At 52.7% G+C, this 15,080-nt stretch overlaps 1 protein-coding gene across 4 annotated transcripts; it reads left to right on the forward strand.

Moving 5' to 3' along the window:
• Window positions 1-1,167: 1,167 nt before the first annotated feature.
• On the forward strand, window positions 1,168-14,252 carry PTGES (prostaglandin E synthase). Of its 4 annotated transcripts, none has more exons than XM_065737510.1 (4): window positions 10,538-10,714; window positions 11,297-11,434; window positions 12,602-12,684; window positions 13,518-14,252. In XM_065737510.1, exons 2-4 carry the CDS (start codon window positions 11,327-11,329, stop codon window positions 13,765-13,767), a joined length of 441 nt encoding a protein of 146 aa, XP_065593582.1. In that variant the 5' UTR covers window positions 10,538-10,714; window positions 11,297-11,326; the 3' UTR covers window positions 13,768-14,252. The 4 variants fall into 4 exon arrangements, with proteins under 4 accessions (XP_065593581.1, XP_065593582.1, XP_065593583.1 ...); XM_065737511.1 differs by having other exon boundaries at window positions 10,538-10,690; XM_065737512.1 differs by lacking the exon at window positions 10,538-10,714 and adding an exon at window positions 10,971-10,995.
• The last annotated feature ends 828 nt before the right edge of the window (window positions 14,253-15,080 follow it).

Below are 15,080 nucleotides of genomic sequence, written 5' to 3' on the forward strand. Positions count from 1 at the left end.
GCTTTCGTCCAGGATTTACAGAGTGGAACTTTTAGAGAAGAAAGGTTTGCCTTAGAAAGTCGGCACGGGAGCGCGCATCTGCTCGTGCAGAGCTTGTGTTAGGAAATGTGATTTCTCGGGACAGCAAGCAGCACAGTGCTCACAGCTCCGGCTCCGCGGAGGGTGAGAGCCTCACGGGCAACTTCACACTGAGAACAGCGTTATCTCACCAGGGAGGGATGGGATGAAGAAAGGAGGCTGATGGGTGCTCACCTCACGGATCTCAGCAGATGCAGGAACAGGACGTGATCCCGAGAGGGCTGACATGGAATGGCAGCTCTGAGTCTCTCCAGGATAAAGGGCAGTGGCTTGGAAAGGATAAGTGGCTCCAGACCTTGTAGACTGCTCTTTCTCCTTGTGTCTGGCAGCGTGCTAAATGTGGGGAAAAAGGGGCACCTATAGTAAATTCTGTGCTGTGATTTTATGTCCTTCTGCAAGGTCCCACCAACCTGCACAGCTCCCCAAATGCGTGAAATGCAAAGCGATGTGCCAGAAACAGCAGAGAGGAGGAGGAGAACGACCTCATTTACGCGTAAAGAAGGAGCAGCATGGGACACATCTATAGATCTTTTCCTTCCCATATGGGAGGGAGGTGGCATATATTTCCTATACAACAATAGGATGTATGCTGCCTAACAGGTACCAGATGGGTGTTTAAATAACCTTCAGCTGCAACATGTCATGCTGTTATCTCATTATCCCTTACAAGTTAAATGGGTTCAAGCTGGGCCTGGACATGGCTGAGATGTCTAATAGCAGTGGTGAGGCTGACACTGATGGCAATTTCCTTGAACAGCTGTCTGGGAGCTCCAAGTGGAGCACAGACCCTGCAACGTGCAACCTGCAGAGCCTGAGCATGCTGCTCTGCCCTTCCCACCTCCCCACAGAGCCCCAGCGCAGCGCTGCTCTCCATTACTCCAGTTGGCACTGGTCCCCATCAGCACAGGGACTGGTAGGCATGGGGTGGCAAAGGGGAAATAAGAGGTGTAGAGATGGGCTGCTAAAGGCAAAGGGTGAGAAGAAAGTTCCAGCTGAGAGCTCTGCCTGCCCTTTCTCTGCAGTTTGCATGTTGAAATCTTCTGTCACATCCCCCACCTCCCCCCCATCCCCCCCACCATGGTTTGATTTGTGCACTGTTGGTTTAAAGTCAGCGCTCCTGGCACTTAGAGCTTGCAGCAATATGGCACAGAGCCTGAAGAATTGTGAGAGCGCTGGTCAACATGTCTGGCTGGGGGCTGGAGAGCCAGGGAACCACGCATATCTCCAGCAGGGTGGTGGGAATAGAAGCTGCAGCCCTGACTTGTCTTTGTGGAGCACAAGAAATTTCCAGGTAAGAGCTTTAGGGTCAATGAAGCAATGTTCTTCCCTGAACAAAAAAGCCTGTGGCTTTTTCTGTGTGTGGTATGGGCTTCTCCATATTTCCAAGTATTTTAGCAAATGGGTTTGGCTGCTCGTTGACAGGAGGTGCAGGGCTGGAAAGAGGACCTTGTGAAGGTTTTCTACCAGACAAGTGGAAAACTCTCTTTCTCAATGCTCATTTTTATTTTTACCCAAACATATCTCCTTCCACAATGCTTGTCTCACTGCCTTCCGACCCTGACTGGACACTCTGAGTGCTCAGAGTCTTTCAGACGAGAGTGTTTTTATATTTGTCCCTCCTGTTTGTGTGGCTTGGGTTTGTTTTCTTTCCCTACTATTTCAGCATCACGTTCCAGCTCATCCTCGTCCTAAACACCAAGACAAGGCAGCGACAGGAAAGGGCTGTCGCTCTGACGTACTTTGGGATCTGTTCAGAGCCTGGCTAAGCTCTGAGGACCGCACTAACGCTGTGGGAAGGCTCTGACTCATGGAGCACGGTCATTTCGTTGACCTTTCTATAATGTGAGGGTAGCAATAACACCAAACACCAAAATCTACGTTAATGTTGAGCAAACACTGTCTAATCCTGGCAACACCCAAGGAGTCAAGAGACTGTCATCCCCCTCTTGCAGCTAGAGAAAACGAGCCTCGCAGATGATGAAAGTTCTTAACAAGACATTTTATGGCAAAGGGATTGGCAGCTCTGCTCTCTCTTTGGAATCTTTGCTCAAGAGCCTTGAGCGGATTTAAAAACCTTTGTCTGGGATACAATAGCCCAGAGTTCCTGGTGCTGGTGTGAGTGGCTGTGCTGTGAGAGGAGGTACAGTCCGACAGGGGAAGGTAGGGATGGACTTGGGGTAAGGGTGGAGGGAAACATCATGCATGTGGCCAAGCACATCTATCCGTGTCAAATAGCTCCTTTGATCACGGCTGAATCCCTGTGAAATTCCGATGGACTCTCAGAGCTTTTGTTCTGAATGCTCCCTCTAGGAAATGCAGCTGAGTTCGGCCCTACAGGAGAGAAGGATTTCCCATCTGGATGCCTCAAAGCCTTTTGCTCTGACTGCAACATAGGCTCAGGAAAAAGGCTCTGTCATATGTGCAGAGGGAGACAAACAGGGTTTTTAAGCTGAACCAGGTGGTTTCCAGCAGGTAGGGCCAGCGAGGTGGTGGTACCTGGTAGGGATAGGAGTGAAAGGACTGAGAGAGGCGGTGCTTAATGCCATGCTTGGTCTGCAGCGCTGGCACAGGCAAGCAAAGATGCTGTCTCATGCTTCTCCCCTCCTGTGGGCACTTCCTTGAAAGGCAATGCTGTGTAGATAAGTGCAAGGTGGCAAGCTGGCAGGGCAGGAGGTGCCCTTTATAGGGCAAGAGCTGCTGCTGATGTGCACGTTTGATCTTTCAGCGGTATTAGCTCCATTCATCCAGCAGTAATGAAGGAGATGGATGGAGAGCAGCTCCCTCAGAACAAACACAGGATGGTTCTTAAATGCCTGCAACTACAGTGGCTCTGTTCCTTCTCAGATCATTATGTGCTCTGGGGGAGATGGGGGGAAGGGGAGGTGGGATCAGCTCATTGGCTTTGGGGAAACTGAGTCACGCTCCGAGCTCTTGTAGTTTTGGTGATAGGAATGAAGAGGTTGAGGTACATCTGCCCAGAGCTGGCTCTACTCCCACCTAATTGCCTCTGGGCTCTGGTTTCAGGGCTGGTGTTGTGCAAGATCGTGATGAATAATGGATGAATTGGGAGCGATAGAGCCGGCGGATGGCTATCGGGTTGCACTTGCAGTTGAGACTCTGTTTTGCCTTGTAAACTAAACAGTGCTCGTGCAGACATCTGCGGTTTAGTGATTAGATCTGGGGACTGTGCTGGGGCTGCATGAGACCGGGTGAGGTGGTGTCACCCCGCATGGAGCAGCACTGGGTGGGTGATGTTAGCTGTGCTGCAGCCCCCTCTTTGGTGGGGTGGGGATGCCATGAGACCTAGAATTCACCCATCCTTGGTGTGTTGGGTTGTTTTTTTTTTTTTTTTCCCTTTTTAATTATTATTATTATTTTTAATTTAAACCAGAATTTGTTTGGCTTTCACTGGGTTTCACTCTGGGGTTGGGATCTGCTTTCTGGTTTTGCTCTCTATCCTGGCTTGGAAGCAGCTGAAGCGGAACAGCTCTCGTGTGAGCCAGCCCATGTGGCTGTACAGAGCAAGAAATAACAAGGAAACTCTACCCCTATGTTTACTTCTCTCTTAAAACTTGATTTCTGTTGCAGATAATAATAACTTAGAGACAAAGGCTGTGTGAAAGGGACAAAAACACTCCGCTCCAAGGAGGGTTGCTATGGGAATAGGATTACAGGCCATGAGACGTGCTGTTCTCTGGCCAGGGCCCTCTGATGTGGCCAGTGGCTTGTACCTCATCCAACGTACATACACCGGTGGGGTTATTAGCCAGACATCCCCATCCAGCGCTTCGGGACCTTTAGATGAAAGTAGGTTTAAAATTGCTCAGTAGGTCTGGGGTTGGACTGGAGTCAGAGGCTGTGCTTGGCTTGCAGCTCAAAAAACCCTCTGCTCTTTCACCCATCTCCTATGGAAGAGCCTTAAATACAGGTCACTAACTTAAGTCCCTCAAAGCAGCTATTGCAAACAAAGGCTCCAAAAAGAGCAAATTCCTGAGGTGACAAGCTATTGCGCAGCTGCTCCAGATACGTAAGGGGACAGCAGCAGCCAGATGGAGAAAATTGATTTGTAGGGCCTGAGGTCATCCCATTGGTGTGGCCTTCAGGAGCTCTGGGGATGGCTGTTTCTCTGCAGCTGTGCTGGGTGCACCTCGTGCACATGAAAATGCCATTCCATGCAAACTTGGTGCAAAACAGTCTCACTCATTCTGCTGATAGTAAAAAATCTTGTCCAGGAGCATGCACTGGAGTGTCGGCAAGCAGAATCCCGAGCAGCTGTGTTGTGGTTTTATGATTTTTGTTATCTATATTCCACATCATAACATCGTGCAGTGCACTTGGAGTTAAAGAGTTATTGCTCCAGTTCTGTGCATTGACATTATTTCTGGGTACATGGTTCTCAGAAGAGGAGGACTACAAATCCCAGAAGGCTTCACTGTTCTGTTTCCATTTTCTGTTTAGAAGGAAAGATAAAACTGCTCACAAACCATTGCTCCCTTCTCTTACTGCTCCCCACTGTGGTGTGTGCTCCTGAGCTGTCTTGCCTTCAGCATTAAGAGTAAGGCCTTTGGTTTTGGACACTCTCATTTGTTTGATTTATTAGCTTCAATTCCAATTGTGTTGCATTACATTGTGTTCATTCCACTCTCATATTTAGTACATTTTCTCCCTAAGCTCAATACCACTGTTCTGTTTGCTGGCCCATCTCCCTGTCTTTTCCCCTTTTTTCCTTTCCCCATCTCCAGAGGCATGGGTCCACCCTGTTAGTCACAGAACTGGGCTGAACTGGCCCCAAACCAGTGACAAGCTGTCACAGTTCCCTGGATGGCTCCCTCTGTTTGAGCACGGCCAGCTGCATGGTGCTAACCCCTCTGCTCCTGCAGGGGCCAGACGAAGTGCTCGGTGAGCACCTGTTGGGTTGTGCCTCACATCCCATGCTGAACCACCAGGGAGGAGTCACTCCTGTACCTCAGACCTGGAGACATCTATCAGTGTTGACAGTAGAGGGTCTGAAAGTTTAGTTTCTCTTTCCAGGATATATGTTGTCTAATAGGGGGAAGAAAATGGAGTTCTGTGTGTAGAATATTTCATGCAGGGCTTTGGTTTCCAGCTACTGTTGAAATGTCTTTGAGAGCTGGGAGCCCTGTGGCTAACAGGGGGTGGGAGCAAATGTAGGATGGGAGATGGACATGCTCTACTGAGAACAGGGTTCTGTCTGTGCTAACAGCATGCCAAGAGGGGGACCATGCTGGGGTGCAGAGAGGCCCCAAAGGAACAGAGATGAGCAGATCTGCTGCCAGATGGCTGTGGGGTGGTATCCCAGACCTGTCTTCTGCAAGAATGTTGTTGGAATTCCTTTATTTTAGGAGTAGCACCCCCCCAGAGCAATAACCAGCTTGATGTGGAGCCTTCCTAGGCCCCAAAGAGAAGACCTGTGGCATTTAAAGGAAAACTGAGGCAAAGGACTGCTGGAGTGTGGGAGTGCAGTGAGTTGGGAGTCATGTGCTGGTCATCTGCTTGCCTCAGCATTGGAGGGAAGTAAGAAGTATGGTTGGGATAATCAGAAGCATGGAGGAATCTTCTTTGAAGAGAGATGAAAGTGAATGGGGTGTGATAAAGCTGAGTAAGAGGTAATTTCACAGACGTGTATCAAAGGAGGAGTATGCTAGACAAAGCTGAGCAATAATCACTGCTCTTCCTAACCCCCAGCGTGTCTCCCCATGACATGAACAAGAGGGGAGGCAGATCCTGTAAAAAGATTATCGTCATCATCTTAATTTAAACTGTGTTTTATTATGGAACTTATTGTCCCAGGAAGTAATTTAATTTCAACAGTTTGGAAAGTGAATCGACGCGTATAATTATCGAGCGCTACCGTCATCTGTGACAACAACTCAGGAAAGAGAATTAAACCTAGTGATTCAGAGCTTAAATTAATCCTCGGGTTCTGAAAGGTCAATGAACCGAGGTGTGTAAGGAGGCAGACTGCTGCTCCCAAACACCGATAGGAGCTGTGGGACCTGGGAATGGTGGTGGGCACCAGGGCTGATATGGCTGGGCAGCCCTGTGCTCTTGTTGGAGAGAGCAGTCCCCTTTCAGCACGAACCAGCACAGCTCCTGTCCCTTTCATTGCCTTTCTCTCCTCATGGAACAGCTCTGGCCTCCATCCCACAGCTCCCATCTCTGATCCCTTCCCATGACTTCTTCTCAACTGGTTCCCACCTAATGAATGAGCTCTTCTTGTTCAGTTTTAGCCATGCTGATGGCACTGTCAGTAGAAATGTGCTGTGCTAGAAAGATGCCTTCTGCTGCTTTGTAAATATTTGTATGAAGAGCATACCTCCTCGTGGAGGGCTGCGTAAAGCAGTCACGGTTCCATAAACACAGCATGGGGCAGATTTCTGAGTGCACATCGTGGACATGGGGACAGCCTGCGGGTCAGGAGAGCCATCAGAGCACGGGACCTGGGTGGGTTGCTGGTGCTGCTGGTGGTTCACGTGGAGAGGGAATGCTAGGAGAGTAAGTCCAAGTGCAGGAATCCATGCTCAAGGGGTTACTTGCAGGATTTCTCTGCTTCATTTTATCATTCACACCAGATTCTGCTCCTGTGAAAGATGGGATATCACTCTGGATGGTTGTGTGGTCCTATATCCCTTTCTCTTTCTTCACTGTGGCTTTTGATTGCTTCATAAATCCCATGTGCTGCTTTGCACAGGGCATGCGATCCCCACTGCCATATCCAGAAAGGGGCATTCCTGCGAGCTGCATTCCTATGTTCTCCTTACCTCCTGCTCCAGCTCTTGGGATGTGACTCCAGCCTGGGTCATGCACTGTGAGTGTGCAAGGAGAGCTCCCAGGCAACAGCACAGCTAAAGGACTCCCTGCTTTCCAGGCTGATTGCAGAGAGGATGTTCTTTGCGTTACACGTGGGAGGTGTTTGTTAATAAACATCAGCATTTGGGACCTGGACAATCTTTCTCCTGTCTGCTGAGATGCAAACAACACTGCCAAGATGGGACTGAATCGTGCCACCAGCACAGAAAAAGAAAGGGAAAGTTTCAAAATGTATCAGGAAGATTGCTCACAGGCTGACTTCATCCAAACTGTGGAAAAAAACCTCAAACCACCAAGAAACTCTTACTGGTCTGAGTCAGGCACCCTCAATTCTTAGTAAGCAAGCACGGGAAGACTGATGGAGGTAAAAGTTGAGGAGCTGGGCGCTCAAATGTCAGGTGCTCTGCTCAGGGTTGCTGCAAAAAGGCAGCCCCACTGTCCAGTGCCTTGCTCTGAGAAGTGAGATCAGCATCGGTGATAAAGAGATTTAGAAAACATGACCTATGGGGAGAGGTGGGAGGGATTAGTGCTGTTTAGTCTAGGAGTGATAGAGGGGGCAAAGAACTCAGGGCTTTGAAAAGGAGGTCTGAGTTTTGGGGAGCTTCATGGGGGGTGAAGTGTGCCCCAGTTCTCCTTCTGCAGCGCAGCGTATGGGGGCAGGACTGTGCTGTACCCTTCCATTTGTCTTGCTCAAGAGGATCCCAGCAGAGCATCTGTAGTTGCTTCATATGTCTGCAAATGCTTGCTTCCAGTCTAGGAAATGCTTCCCGATTTTGGAATGTTTGGCATCAGGACTTATTTCTCTTCCCTCCCAGCCTGGTTGGGAAAGCCCCTCTTTTTGGCCAATGACATAAGTGGTGTTTGCACGTTGTTTATTAGAATCTGATTCAAGGGAAGAGAAACACTGTGCAAGTCACTGCAGTGGGATGATGTGAGAGACGCTGGCTTGCCATGCACCCAGCCCTGTCCCCAGCTCCCACCTCAGCCCCGTAGCAGCTGCAGGTGCAGGTCTGCCTGGAGCCCACATTTGGACCACTGGGTGGAATGGAGAGGAGTGGAGCAGAGCATCCCTCCCAGCTGGGCTGCATCATTACAGCCTCGCCAAGGAATTCTTCCCTCTAAGAGACAGCTCAGGCGTGAATCCATGTGAGGCTCAGAACAAGAAAATCTGACCTGCCTCCCACGTACTCGCAGCCTCATGGCTGCTTTTCCAGCAGCACCTCCTCGCTGTCCTGCCAGCGGGGGACAGTGACAGCCCAGCAGTTGGGGTGGCTGGGAGCAGGGCAGCAGCCCGGCAAAGGCTGATGGGTGGAGCTGGGGCTGGCCAAGGAACAGAAGCATCTTCTGCTCCTGCTGCATCCCAGACCAGAGATGCTGCACCCCTTCCCCAGGCCTCTCTGCTGCTGCCAGCATCTGGTCTTTGGGAGAGTCCCGTTGAGAGGCCTCAGATGTGAGGAATGCACATAGCTGCTGCCAGTACAGCTGCAGGGAAGATGCTTTGCAGTGCAACACAGACAAAATCTCCCAGAGTCTGTGGAGTTTGGAGCTTGCCTGTTTGTTTTAGGCTTTGAGGTGCTTTGCCATATCTCTTCCTGTGCTTCGTGCTGCAGTGAAGACCTCAGGAGCTGGGGAACATGGAGCTGCATGTGAAGCAAGGGGATTTCATCCTCATGTGGGGCACAAGGTGCATCATGAGTAGGCCTAAGCCCCCTCTTCCTGATATGACCTTTTGTGCAGTCTGAGGGAGAAAGGCAGGTGGAGCACCTTTCTCTTTAATTAAGGAATATCTAAGCTGACTCATGTCTTTACTTGAAGCAGCAGTTGCATTGGAGCAGGAGCAATCTCCCATGGGCTGCTGGATTTCCCAGGGCTGGGCACAGCAAAGGGCAAGTGATGGCTGGGGCAGGGCATGCCTGTAGGCTGTGTGCTGGGAGACACAGGAGGTGGTGGGGAAGGAGGGCACTGAATGGGCTGAGAGTACAGCTGGGGACCTGCTGCAGCCTTAGGGAAAACAGAATCCTCCTCTACCAGGTGGCAAAAGGGGGAATTGCCCATTTGGGCAATGGGAAATGCCTTCTGCAGCCCTGGCTGTGCCACCCTGACACACGTCTGTGCCCCGGTGGGAAGGATTTCTGACACAAGCAGCCCTCTCACTTTTTAGGTGTCACCAGGAAATGCCCCAGCACAGCAGCACTAGAAAAACACAGTTATAATGCTGTGGTATAACTCAGCTGCTCAAATAAACAGTTCCCTGTGTGGGAAATGAGAGCAGCTTTTATCCCTTCTAAAGAAGGATTGTTATTAGAGGCTTCTATTTTTAAGCGCTCCTCTCAAGCACTTCCCGTGAATTTTTCTTTCCTTCTTCCTGCTCCTTGTTCCTCCTCCGACAAAACCCTCCACCCTCTTCCCATGGCTCCTGGGGTCACTCTAACCTGGCGAGTGCATCTTCAACCCTTTCAGAGCCTGATCCTGACTCCTGTTAACTGTTTACCCGCAGAACGCGGTGCTTTTCACCGGCAGCATCAGCACTGGGCAGGTCCTTGGGCTGCGACCTCGAGTGCTCGAGGCTTTATGGCATGGCTGTGTTGTGCTGCCCTCAGGACCTGCTCTTGTTCAGGCGGTGGCTCCTTCCTAGCAGGATGTGCTCCGTGTAGGAGGATCAGCAGCTGCTTTCTGCCCCAGTTAACGGGGTGGCTGAATGTGCTCCTGGCAGCTGCACTGCCGCGGGCCAGGAAGGTGCCGCCCTGCCACGGCTGTGTCCTACAGCACGAGGCCCCTCAACGTGAGGCACCCCACCAGCACCACGTCTGCCCCTCGTCTCCATTCACCCAGGTGCTGTGCTCACCCCTCTGCATGGCTGTACACCCTGTGCATCCGATGCACGTAGGTCTGGGGCTGCTCCCAGGCTCACTTCTGAACAACCCATAGCTCTCAGTCTCCCTGTTTGCTGCTGGAGCAAAGTGGCCAGGGCTCCCTGCCAGTGGAGAAAGTGGGTCTGTCTGTCTCTGGATAGCAGGAGGAGTCCTGGCTTGTCGGTGGGTGGTACTGAGCTTGTGTGTATTCCTGCTGCTCAGTGAGGTGTGCTGAGCCCCAGGGGGGTGCAGAGGTGGATGCTGAGTGAAGGCAGCTGGCATCTGTTCTGCTCCAGGGGGTGCCACCACTGTCCCACTGCTGGGATGGCTGTCCTCATGCAGCAGGACCCGAGCCTGCTCCTGGGCTGTGACGTTCCTGCTGATTGCTCTGGTTCTTCTTGGAGCAAGGCATGCTCATTTGGCAGTTAAAAAGCCCTGCAGAACAAGGTCAGTCCTACAAGCAGCAGTGCTTTGGTGGATTCTTTTGCAAGGAGCAACTCATCCTACTCTTCTAAATGGCTTATTTTGTGGCTGGAAACAACTATTTTAGTCCAAACCAGAAAGAAATACTCACATGCCCAGAACATTCATTTTCCAGTCGATCTCTGAAAGTACCCATTCTCCTGAAATAATGTTTGTGTTCATAAAGGAACCGAGTCCCCAGTCCAGCCCTCATAAGCTCAGAGAGCTCTCTGCCAGCGCTGGGGCCGTGCTAGGGAAGGAGGAGTTAAAGGTTTGCAGTGCGGGAGCAGCCAAGCCCCGACCCCTCTGTGCAGGCTTAGATCCTCTTCCCTTCGCTCTTCCCTCCTGATGGCTGGGGAAAGCTGGCTCCAAATTCAGATGCCCCTTCCTAGGCTAGGATCAGCCTGCACCGTGCTCCCCTGATTCGCATTCTGGGAGGAAAGCAAGCGGAGCTGCCCCAGGGACGGGTTGGTCTGTATTTCCCTCTGCACGTTGGCGGCTTCGGGGTTCTCCTGTTGGATTTTAGGATCCTTTGTGGCTTTGGGACCCCACCGGGGGCAATTCGGTCTGGTGGGCAATGTGTGAAGCTGGAACAAGGGCCAGTTCTGCCCTTGTCCCCTGTCCCTGTCCTGTTGGCCCTTGGCAGGTGGTGCCAAGGGGAGGGCCGGCTGTCTGTGCAAAGTGTTGTCTGTGTGGGGCGGGACTGGGAGCACTGGGACGCTGCCACACAGAGCTGTGGGATCGGGACAGAGCAGGGCAGGGTGCAGCAGAGGTAGGTACCTTCTTTCTCCTGTCTCCTCCTCCCCTGGACTGCTGATGGGCAAGGGATGCACTGCAGCTCTGGGCATGAGCAGGAGAGGAGGTCTGGGGGTGTTGCAGGGCAGGCTGATGCTGTGTCGAGGGAGCTGGATCTCAACTCGGAGCATCTGAGGAGCAGAAGCACACTGTGGGGTCTGGGTACCACCTGGGGGCAGTTCAGCCACACTGTTTTGCTCGTGGCTGACCCCCCCTCGTGGGGGCACTGGGGCTGGGGGCTGACAGCTGAAGAGCTGCCTTCCTGTCCCCCTCTGCAGGGCCAAGACAGGAGCTCCTCATCCCCCAGAATGATGGGGAACACCGTGTTCCTGTCATTCACCTTCTACAGCACAATCCTGATTCTAAAGATGTACGTTGTTGCCATCATCACTGGACAAGTGAGGCTCAGAAAGAAGGTATGTCCCAGTTTCCTTTCCCTCCCTCACCCCTCCTGCCTTTTGCTGGGGTCTCTGTTTGGATTTACTACAAACCCTTTCTTCTTTTCACCCTGCAAAAGCCGACTGAGTTTTGCAGAAGCAAGCTGAGTTTTCATTGACTTCAGTTGAAAGCAAACAGGTTTGCTAGCTGTGGCAGATAGCTATCTCGCTTCTCTTTGGCTCTTTTTGTTTGCTTCCACCATCTGCAGCTTGATGTTTATCATTTCTGAATCCTAATCTAAATAGTAATTTCAGATGTAAAATTCCATGCAGGTGAGCTGCTGCTCTGTTTACGTTAACTTGCCGTGTCTGGGAGAAAAGAGAGAAAAAAAGTTAAAGGACAAATCATTGAAATGCCATAAAAACTCTTGCAATGCAGCAGCACCTTCCATGCGGTAGCTCTGCTGCAGAACCAACTCGTGGGGAGCAGAAACAATAGCTGGAGGAAATGGCTCTTGGACACGGGGACGGCAGCAGGGATTGAGGCACAGCTCAGCTCTGCAGAAATCTGAAAGCATTCGAGGTGTTTCTGAGTGCACCACTGAGGTGGGAGGGAGATGGTTCTGCTCCCTGGCCAAGGGCAGAAGTGGGCTCTGCTGCTGAATCGTGGCGTCGCTGGGGTTGGGGCTGTGGTTTTTCCTTTGTGTTTCTGAGTGATGCCACAGTCCTATGGCACTGCCCATGTTGTAACTGGAAGGTGAAGCTGCTGCCTGGAAGCAGGTCTCTGCAGAGCAGCGTGTGAGCGTCTTTCGTTTTCCTTTGGGAGGTTATTGGTGGTGGATCCCTTTCTCTCAGGGAGAGCAGCAGTGCCAAGGAGGCAGCCAGGGGATTTTCTGCCTCAGTAGTGCAAAGCCATCTGTCATTTGCTGTTGTCTTCTGGCTGCTGCCTTTGGTGTCTGCAAGCTCTGTGCAGGAGGTTGGCAAAGTCTCCCAATGGATTTCATGGAGAGAAATGCCCGTGCCAAAGGCACCTGGGGAATACCTGGTGTACCAGGAAGTACTCCATTCATCACTCATTTTCTGCTCCATTCATCACTTCTTTAACCTCCCCTCGTGAAAATTGCATGACAGTAACCCCCAAAGCCCACCCAATGGTGTCAGGAGCTGCACCCCCTGACAGTGCTGCGTGGGGATGCTCTCTTGCAGGCATTTGCCAACCCAGAGGATGCGCTGCGCAATGGGGGGCTGCAGTACTACCGTGAGGACCCCGACGTTGAGCGCTGCCGCAGGCAAGTACAGAGCTGGCATCCTCCTCCAACAGGGCAGCAGGAAGCTGGAAGGCTCATTAATTAACTAATTGCCTATGTGGGTAGAATGCCCTGAGGTTCAAGGCAGGACCCTGTGAACCAGGGCAGCTCAATCATTAATGGGAGCGTAGCGTGTATGGAAGGATCGGGATTTGGGGGTCAATGGGCACAATAAGACTCAGTCCTCAGTAGTGAATTTGGGGTGACCCAGTCCTGTGCTTGCCTTTAGCCCCCTGCAGAAGGTGGCTGGGCACTGGCCCAGGCACTGCGTGGGCCGATTCCCCACAGGAAGGGAGGCTGGAGCTGTGCCGAGCCCTGCTGCCAGCTCTGCTCCACCAAACATCCCGTAGCACCCAGCCCCAGGCTGCCAGGGGGAGGAGGAGGAGGAGGTAGATGAGCTGTTCCTTTGCTAAGAAAAAGAAAATAGTAGCAACAATAATGATCATCCTCTTTAGATTAGTCAGAAAGGACAAGCTTCCATAAAAATAAATAACTGGAGCTGCAGCAGTGGCGGTGTGCGGAAGCCTGGGGTTTGACTTGTGCAGTGAGGTCAGGTCGGACCTTGCTAATGTGTTTGCAGCCCTGGGGAGGACAAATTATCCCCAGGGTCTGTATCTGAACGAGGGGGTAGCAGGGGGCTGTGGGCTGTGCGGAGCCTTGCACAGAGGGAGGAGAGGGGTCTCAAAGCACAGCTCTTCTTCCATTTTCCAAGTCTGGCCCCTCTTGCAGTGGGCTCTGAGCCCTTTGGGGTCTGCACCCACCCCATCAGCAGGCTGAGAGCCAGGTGGGAAGGAGCAACCCATCTCCCTTGGCAGGGCGCACCGCAACGACATGGAGAACATCTTCCCCTTCCTCTTCCTTGGAGCTGTGTACTCCCTGCTGGAGCCCAGTCCCGCCGTGGCCAGGATCCACTTCTTCATCTTCTGCGTGGGACGCATCGTGCACACCGTGGCCTACCTGCTGCAGCTCAGGGCTCCCACACGCTCCGTGGCGTACGGCGTGGCACAGCTGCCCTGCTTCTCCATGGCCCTGCAGATCCTCCTGGCAGCTGCCCCGTATTGGTAGCACCCAGCTGAGCAGGGCACCCAACCCGCCCCGTCCTGCTCTCTGTGGCTGTGCCAGCACTGAGATGTTCCTGGTGGGGAGTGTGCGTGGGTGCTGCGGGGATGTGTGGGATGGATGTGGCGAGGTCCCTGGGTCTGCTGTTGAAATTGGGGTGGGCGTGGGGAGCAGGCAGGGGATGCTGAGCAGCCTTCCCTTGCTCCTGTCCTCGAGGATGGGGTGTCACCGGAGGAAAAGAGGTTTTCTGCATCAGTGACCCAGCGTGGGATGGGGAAAGCTGTGTGTCAGCAGCGCTGAATCAGGAGGGAGAAGCCACCGTGGTCCCATGGCTCTGGGAGAACTCTTGGTTGGTGGATGTGGGTGTTGGCAGAGAGGGAGAAAAGCTCTTGATCTGATCCCAGCCTCACCACGGGATGCAGTGGGGACTGCACAGAGCAGCCTGCAGAAATCACCGCCCTGCGGAGAGCTGCGTGCCTGCAGCCACATGCTGCTGCTGCTGCCTGGAAATGCTTGGAGATGGTTTCAACGTGCACCCCAAGCTGTGCCCTGGGTTCTGCTGTTCTGCCGTGCTGTGTGATGATGGCCAACCCCACTGTGCTGCACAGCTGTCCTTAGGGATGGTGTTGGGGCAGCTCCAGGGAGGGCAGGGCAGGAGGAGAACACTGAGGACAGTGCAGAACTTTGCTAAGACTATGGTGAGAAAGCAGCGAGCAGAAAATGAACTCCCTTTCCACATGTCCTAAGCACTAAAGCTCTTCTTGCTGCCCTCTCCTCTGGGATCTTCTCACTGAGACCCCACTGCATATCAACGGGAAGAAGGGCAGCTCGGAAGGATGCCTGGAGCCTCACCTGGATCAGGGAGCAGCTCCCAGCCCAACAGCTCCCAGAGCAGCAGCTGTGGCCTTGGGCTGAGTGTTCTGGGAGGTTATTGGAGCACAGCACTCTGCTCTCCTGGCTGCAGAAGGTCTGCAGGTCCCGCAGTTTGCTCTTGGCCACCTCTCGCTCACGCAGCCCCAGCTCAGCAGATGTCTGCATAATACCCCTTTCAATGAGCCCATACTGCCTCACACGGTGCACAAGGTCTCCAAACCCCTGCACTGCGTATGCATCCTGGTGGCAGGAAGCAAGTATTCCCAATAAAAACAAATCATTGTGCTCTGCTACATCCTTCCTTCGAGAGCTGCCGATGCAGCTGGGCAGCAGCTGGGTGCGGGTCCAGCTGCAGGGAGTGCTGAGCCCGACGGGGCCAGGAGTGTCCTGGGGCTTCTGGAGAGCTGAGCACCCTTCCCCCAGCCCACCTGCCTGCAGCTCTTGGC

This window comes from Cyrtonyx montezumae, unplaced genomic scaffold (assembly GCF_038088225.1).
Source record: "Cyrtonyx montezumae isolate F1298 unplaced genomic scaffold, pur_monq_1.0 scaffold_20, whole genome shotgun sequence".
Classification (NCBI taxonomy): domain Eukaryota; kingdom Metazoa; phylum Chordata; class Aves; order Galliformes; family Odontophoridae; genus Cyrtonyx; species Cyrtonyx montezumae.

Excerpts from the sequence above, each read along its gene's own strand:
- PTGES (XM_065737509.1), top strand. The coding sequence starts at position 1,220 with ATGGCACAGAGCCTGAAGAATTGTGAGAGCGCTGGTCAACATGTCTGG. Across the intron at positions 1,370-12,601 it reads GGAGCACAAGAAATTTCCAG|GCATTTGCCAACCCAGAGGA; the intron begins GTAAGAGCTTTA and ends GCTCTCTTGCAG. Across the intron at positions 12,685-13,517 it reads GACGTTGAGCGCTGCCGCAG|GGCGCACCGCAACGACATGG; the intron begins GCAAGTACAGAG and ends CTCCCTTGGCAG.